The sequence below is a fragment of the Coloeus monedula genome, assembly GCF_965178545.1.
Source record: "Coloeus monedula genome assembly, chromosome: Z".
NCBI lineage: Eukaryota > Metazoa > Chordata > Aves > Passeriformes > Corvidae > Coloeus > Coloeus monedula.
The window spans coordinates 73,405,080-73,412,866 of NC_138822.1; the positions used below are offsets into that span (position 1 = coordinate 73,405,080).

General features: G+C 36.5%; 1 protein-coding gene across 1 annotated transcript in view; it reads left to right on the forward strand.

Annotated features, from left to right (window-relative positions):
• The window catches only part of RANBP3L (RAN binding protein 3 like), a gene marked incomplete at both ends in the record, with an annotated part of 28,048 nt that extends 20,546 nt beyond the window's left edge, over positions 1 to 7,502 (forward strand). The window contains 4 exons of the mRNA XM_082301631.1: positions 638 to 758; positions 1,302 to 1,444; positions 2,812 to 3,004; positions 7,459 to 7,502. Coding sequence (XP_082157757.1) covers positions 638 to 758; positions 1,302 to 1,444; positions 2,812 to 3,004; positions 7,459 to 7,502 — 501 coding nt within the window. The remainder of the gene's footprint in view (positions 1 to 637; positions 759 to 1,301; positions 1,445 to 2,811; positions 3,005 to 7,458) is intronic.
• Positions 7,503 to 7,787: the final 285 nt, after the last annotated feature.

Below are 7,787 nucleotides of genomic sequence, written 5' to 3' on the forward strand. Positions count from 1 at the left end.
TTGGAAGTGATTTGAGTAAAGATGGGGTTTATGAAAAAACTTTTTTGTGGAAAATAGCAATGTGTTGTTACAGTAATTTGTTTTATAGTTCAGCTAAAATAGCAATTATCTTTCCAACCTGGAAGGGCATATCTTGCTATTCTTCATCTTCAAAATGTTATTTTCTCAGCAAATAGCAATTATGATTTTAAAAATCTTAACATTATTTTATCTTTGATTAATTCTTCTGTCTTGGCAGAACACAAAAGTTTTACTTGGAGCAGTACCCTTCTAGTAGTGGTACTGGTATCCTGGGCTGCATAACATTTGTAATGAGTGAGAAAATAAGGTTGTACAACTTTTGCAACAAATTCAGCTGCACTGGTGGATATCATAGATGAAGAGTTAATGAAGAGGAAATAATTGAAAAAGTCAACTGGGATTCATGCTGAATGTTTTCTATGATGTGAAAAGAGTTGAGCACAGATCTAGGAGCCATTTCATTTTAAGTAATAATGGTGATGTATCTATATATCTACTGTTGTACATGTGCATATGGATGTATTAAAAGTCATACCAGAAGTTTTAGAACCATAAAACTTTAGAGCAAATAAAACTAGCATTGGCTGGCAGTTTTCGTCATGTATTTCTCTTTCAGATTAACTGCAAGCTCTTCATATTTAATAAGCTTTCTTTAACCTGGACTGAAAGAGGCAGAGGATCCCTGAGGCTTAATGACACTTCTAGCAATAAGCATGGATTGTTGCGGTCAAGGCTAAGTAAGAATTAAATAATGAAATATCTCATACAGAAAACACCAAATAACCTGTATTATTGTTGGCCAGAGTTTATTTCAGAGCAGTTAAATCTGAGAAGATAATTATATTTAAGTCAAGTTGCTGAGAATCTTTTTACCTGATAAAATTCTCTGTTACAGACTGAGGAACTAGGCTCACATATGTCGTTAGGGTCTGTGTACTTCTCTGCTGCACTGTGTCTTCAGCTCAGTCACCAATCTGACGATTTGCTCTTTGTTGGTTCTGCTTTTTCAGCAGCACTGTTTAAAGACACTTCTGGAATGTTTTTTTTTACTGAGCTGTCATTTTTTGTACTGTATTGCACAGTTGCAGCAGATTATTTCCTTTGTGTGCCAGACATATTGAAAGAAACAAATATATATGGATACTGAAAAAAAAAAAATCTCACTATTATCAGGGTTTTAGACCAAATTAAAAAGAATAATTGAAGGAAATTGAAAATATTTGTTGTATACAAATGCTGGAGAAATGCTGCAGCATGTCTTATTAACCTTCTTATTTGAGTTATGCGAAATCAAGGTAGCTTGAGGCTGATTCTCAACACCCGACTCTGGGAACAAATGGTTATAAAGAGAGCAAACAGAAAGAGTCTGTGCTTCACTGCGACAGATCAAGAGGACCACTCTGTTCAAGTGTTTTTAACTCAGGTGAGTAGAAGCCAACAGCTCCAGACAAATCCCCACTTCATCTAGAATTCTGAGGAGTTGCTGAAGGTTAGTTTTGGCAAATGGCCTTCATGCTCTGTCAGACTATGCTCAGCTTAGATGTTACGTGGGTTTTATTATGGAATGCATTAGAATGATATTCCAAAAAAACAGGTGATGATGTCATATGGCCTTAGGACATTTCCAGACTGGTTCACATACCACCAATGGAATGGATATCATTGCAGTAATATGCAGAAATGGCTTTTTTTATGGAAGCAATACAGTCAGAATTTCTTCACAGGTAGTTACAATTTTTTAAGATACTCTGGTGAAAGGCAGCAGCTTTCTGCCATGGTTCTCAAAACAGCACTTGCAATAAATCTATCCAGTGTAGGACCTGTGTTTCTCAGTTGAGAAGAATACAGAGTTTCAATATTGCCTTATGTAAGACAATAGTCTTGGGAACTCTGGTTTTCTCCAGCAAGGGCTAAATTGGAAATGGAAATGACATAGACTTATTTGCAAATAAACAGCACGTATGTCCCAAGTTGGAAAGTGAGAGCATCCGCATGAGTTTAAGGATGTTTACAGTTTCCCCAGTAGATACTTCTAGAAAGGATTCAGCTTGCTGGGAAAGAAAAATAAATCATCACTTCCAGGAAGTGTCACATGTCTTACACAAGCAAAGCACCATGCACTGTATATGCAAGTACTGTATGTCTGTCACTTCCTAACAGGGATTGACTTAACTATGGCTGTGCTGGACTGCTGGTCCGCATGTGAGAATTAAAAATGTCCTGATTTCCAGATGTGCTGCCCTGTTTTCCTAGAGTGTATAATTCACATTCTGTAAATTACGTCTTGGCACTACTGGGCAGTAAACATAGACATGTATGAGGAAACCACGATATATGAGAGCTGTGTGGGTGTGGCAGAGGTTGCTGGAAGCTGCTTCTGCAGTCGCTGAAGAGGCTGGTGTGCATCCCTACAGTATCCACCTGGCGACTGTATATGTTAATGTTAGTGCTTTCTTACTTCTAGAGTCATACTCAGGAGTCATCTAGAATATCAAGTGCTCCGTACAAACTGACCTATTCTTCAGGGAAAGTAATTTTTAAGCTTATGTTTCTTGTAACTATAAAGAAAATAATCAACAGCTGCACATAAAACTCAGACCATATAAGGAAACTTTACATTATTTGTATTTACATTAATATTTGGATGTTAATTATTAAGTGTGAATCTTAAATTGATTGTTTTGATTAGAAAGGACAAAATACAACTATTTCATTATTTTTTTTTAATAAATTTTAAAAATAGAGATTTTTCTCAGTTGGTTTGGATTGTATGCATTTTATTTTCTGCAGGCAAGCTCAAAAGACACTGAACACCTGTTTGCAGCAATACATCATCGCCTTGTGGCCTTGCGAAGCTTTGCTGAGCAAGAGCCAGATGCTCATCAAGTAGACACAGAGTCAGAAACAGCTTTTCAGCCATTAAACTGTGATAGTGATGATGAAGATGATGAAGAACTAACTCAAGTGAGCAGCACTGGATCTGGTAAGCAGTTTTCCTGGAAATACTGTAATCCTTTCAGGCTATTTGCTTAAAGTAATGAAAATTGGATTTTTCTTTTTTTAATTTTTTTTGGTGCTGACCATAACTTTTATCTGATACAGATACTCCTTTTTCAGGTAGAATAGGTAATTCCTTTCAGTATTTTGACTTACTGTTATTAAAATGTAAGGTTTTGCCAGCTTAAGCATCTACACGTATTTATAGCCATGGTATACCCTTGACAAAAGCTTGAGGTTTAAGAAATTTTATATTATCAAGCATTACCTAAATGTTTTTTCAGTATATTTCAGTAGAAATTACTAGAGATGTTGAGATACTGATTTTACCTTGAGTAAGTGAAGGATAAGTCCGTTCACATCAGAGACTAGCTTGTTACTAAAAGCCTAGAGTACAATGTGTTTACTAAGATACTTATTATGTCATGGTTAACTTTATTTAAAACACTGATTCTTGATCAGCTGTAACAACTACCTCAACTAGGAAATCCGCAGGGCAACATTTACGCACCAGTTTTGCCAGCTTTCTTCACCATAACAAAAATGTAGGTTCCTCAGAGAGAAAAATGCCACTAAAATAAGATATAAGATATTAAGGACTTAACACTTCTGTTAGTGCAACTCACAACAGAACTGCAGAAAGCAGAACATTTGCAGAAAACAAGGCAGAAACAGCTGTGAGACTTAAAAGCTCTTCTATCTTAGCAAAAGACAAGTCCCATTTCTGGGGCAAATTCACTGCTTGTGTCAAACTGCTACAGTGGATACAGGAGCTGCCAATTATGTGTGAATTTCCAACAGATGGACTACATGAGACAACTTTTGAGTTGTTGCTCACAGGATTAGTTTCCCTCTGCAGCTAAGTAACATACTGTCCTTATATTATAAATCTTCCTTTCAACAACTATTTATAAAGAATCAAGTAATGAACAGTAACAGCTATAAGTACTGTTTCCTTAAGGAAACAAATATTTTCCCCTTTATCATAGAACCATAGAATATCCTCAGTTGGAAGGGACCCTTAAGGATAATTGAGTCCAACTCCTGCACAGGACACGCCAAGAGTCCCACCCTGTGCCTGAGAGCATTGTTCGAATGCTTGCTGAGCTCTGTCAGGCTGTGACCTGGGGACCCTGTTCCAGTGCTCAACCACCCTCTAGGTGAAGAATCTTTCCCTGATACGCAGTCTAAATCTCCCCTGACACAACTTCAGGCCATTCCCTTGGGTCCTGTCACTAGTCACCCCAGTCTCTGCCCCTCCTCTTCCCCTCAAGAGGAAGTCGAAGATCCCAGTGAGGTCTCCCCTCAATCTCCTCTTCTCCAGGGACAACAAGCCAAGTGACCTCAGCTGCTCCTCATACATCTGCACCTCAAGGCCCTTCACCGTCTTGGTTGTCCTCCTCCTGATAGACTCCAATACCTTTATATCCTTCTTATATTGAGGTGACCTAAAACTGCACACAGTTGCTAGTGACTTAGAAGCTTTGGATGGAGCTTGATTCCTTTCCAGAATTGCTAATGATAAGAACTCTTTCTTCTTTTAGAAAAGAAAAAAAAAGAAGAGGGGAAAGGGAATGTCAAAACAATGTAGGAACACAGATATACAAGTTAGATATTTAGATTTCCAGAGACTTCTGATACAAATATTCAGATGGCAGACAGCAAACAGTTTCTGAAATGTGTGAGGTGCTGTTTTTTCTTGTCCTTTCAGTTTAAGCATCTGTCCCTCATTTATGTCCAGTTTGTAACAACAGTTTTAACAGTCCCTTTCAAATGGTTTTTTAATGGCTTCTGGCATTTCCTGCCTATCTTAATCTCTTCTCAGAGCCACAAGGTTTTAATTCACACACATTTCAGTTACTGGTATCCAAGTCGCTCTTTACCTTCAGTCATTCAATCTCAGTCATGATTGTCCCTGGAACTCCCATTTACAAAAATGGAACAAAAATAGGCCTTATGGGTTTTGAATAGGAAGAGGTCAGTTTTAAATTTCAGCATAGAAATGTCCATTTAGATGCAAGAGAACAGATCCTGGTTTTTTAAGAGCACTTGTTTAAATCTTTTCATTTTCATTCTTTCATTTTCATTGAAGGGTGTATGTGAATAAGTCATCTTCTTTTTATTGATGTAACTCAGTTTCGAAGATTATCTCTCCTTAAGAGTAAAATGTTAATATAAATGTTAAGAAGCGTAAGTCCTCAAGGAGTGTTTCTTTACAAGAAATACAATTTACAAAACATGCCTGCATTTTATTTCGTTCCATTCTATTTGTTTTGTCTCAACCCCCACAAAAAAAGTTTTCTTTTCTTAATATAGCAATTTCCTTCTTATTAAACTGAACTCACACAGTTGCCTAGATGATGCTATGTATTTCATGACACTGTAAAAGACATAAAAAATTGGATATTTATCTTTATAGTATCTTTATAATAATTGTCTTTAGTGCTTAAAACTGAAGAAAGCAAGTATGATATACATAGTAAGTGACACATTACAGATGTTGAAGTGATTCTGTATATTTGCAAGACTGTTGTAACCATTTTTTACAGAAAATTCTTAATCTACAGTATCTTAATGCTGTATACAGACAATGTATAAGGTAGTAGAGATATTTCTAAGATTTTATGAGTTCGGTATAGACATTTATTCCAATATTTTAAAAATTCTTTGTTGAATTGCTTTACTTTCAAGTGGCAATAATAATTTCATAAAGTCCATTAAAAAAAACTTGCTGTGCCTGATATTTTTACCAGATCATATTTCACCAGTTACAGCCTGAATATTTTTACCAACAAATTGCTCTGTAAATCAAAGTGGAGAGAAATAGAACAATTCATCTTTAAATAGATTTTGAGAGTGGATGAGATCAATAACTCTTTGGAAAGTATTCATCTTTTCCCTCTAACTATAAAGTGAGCTGAGGAAATGAATTTAGACTAAACAGTAAACTTCTAGACTGACCAAAGTCAAACAAGTAAAGTACATGGGAGGTACAAGGACGACAGTGTCACTAGGCAAAGAAAAGTTTTATGCATTACTCCTTATACTGCACCTCACCCATCTGAAATCTCCTAACTTCATTCTTATTGAGGCATCCTCTCTTTTGATTGAGGTGTCCTCTCTGGAATTTTATTTTAGAAGCTATTAGAATGAATTCAAAGATTCTGGAATCTAGGGCTAGGTAAGTCTCAAGAAGTGTCTCCATACACAGCCATAGACCTTAAGAGAAAATCAGAGTGTGCGAAGACGTAAGAGTGTATCCCATATGGATCTACAAAGAACTGCATGGACTTTGGAGACTACTGGTATTGAGAGCCAGTAGTCTCCAAACACCAGTACTGTGTTGGTCTGAGACCCAGATAGCATCACACCACAAAAATGCAAAAGGAAATGCATTTGCAGAAATGAAAAATGTTTTATTTTAGAGACGTTTTTTGGTCCACTATATATGCACTTCCCATCTCAGCTTCATTAGGACTCTCTCATCTGCCGGAGTTTATCAAGATTTAAAATGTTGAAAGAGCTTGCTTTCTATTTTGAAGTAAAGTACTTTTAAAATTCTTAAAGGAACTACTCTTCAGCAACACCACAGTGACTCCTGAAAAACTGCCATCTTTGGCATTTCTTGTCAATTTCATTTAAATTCTTATCAGTTGTTAAGGATTCCAAACCATAAAGCTAACACACACACACCTGTTAGTGATTAAAAATGAGGAAAAAGGAAAAGTTAAGAATTAACTTCTTTGTTTGAGTGCCTGTATTCTTTTCAGCAGGCATCAGTAATATCTAAAGCAGAGAAAAATGACATTCTGTGATTGGTTTTAAATGCTCTCGTATCCTGAAAGAGAAGGGGGAAAATCAGATTTAATTTCTGACAAACAGTCTTTCATTTCACCTGTAAGAGATTTAAAACTCTTAGTAAGTATTTAGGGGTGGCCAGATGGTAGCAGCAATTTTTAAGCAGATACTGTGATAGTGATATTACGTGTCGGGTATTATTAGTCAGCTCTACCTACTTTCTGCAGATGAGTCAGAGTCACAGAGATTACGCGCCAAAACCACTTTGTCATAACCAATGAGCTGTCTGAAGGTATGTTGGATTTCTCACAGTTTTCTGAGCATCTGTAATGAAGTCTTAAGACAGTGTATCCTCCATAGAGTGAGATAATTTGTATCCCAGGTACATTGCCCTACTAGACATCAGATTCCTTAGTGTTTATGTGCTTGTCTTTATTGACATGGAGGGTCATAGACTTCATTCATGATTCACATGCTCAAATATTTGTCAATAATGCTGTGTTATCTAGTTAGCTATTTACCTAAACCAGGAACTGATCATATCCAAACTTTAACCTACTGCCTTGGTATTATGAAATGCTTGATTGTTTCAAAACATGAAATGCTCAAATAAGCAAGATTTTTTAAAACATTCTTTTTCAGATCATTCTAGATGGAACCGCAGGCGGTCTGTTGTCTGCTCATGATATCTGCCAGAGGTTACACCAGCTCAGTTGGGAACTCGTCTTCTCAAAATGTCTAAATTGACTCATCAGCCCCTGGGGGGAGGAAATCAGATGCATGTTACATTATGACTTTTAAGTAGAGATTAATTTTAGAGACAGTTTAACACATTGAGAAAGAACTTCAGATGCACTATTGAGGATTTCAGGCAGCCTGCTTTGCACTGAGCTGTGAATAATACCATGGCTTCCAACAGTCAAGAACTGTTACAAAGACTTCCAATTTTAGAATTAAATATATTTAGACAC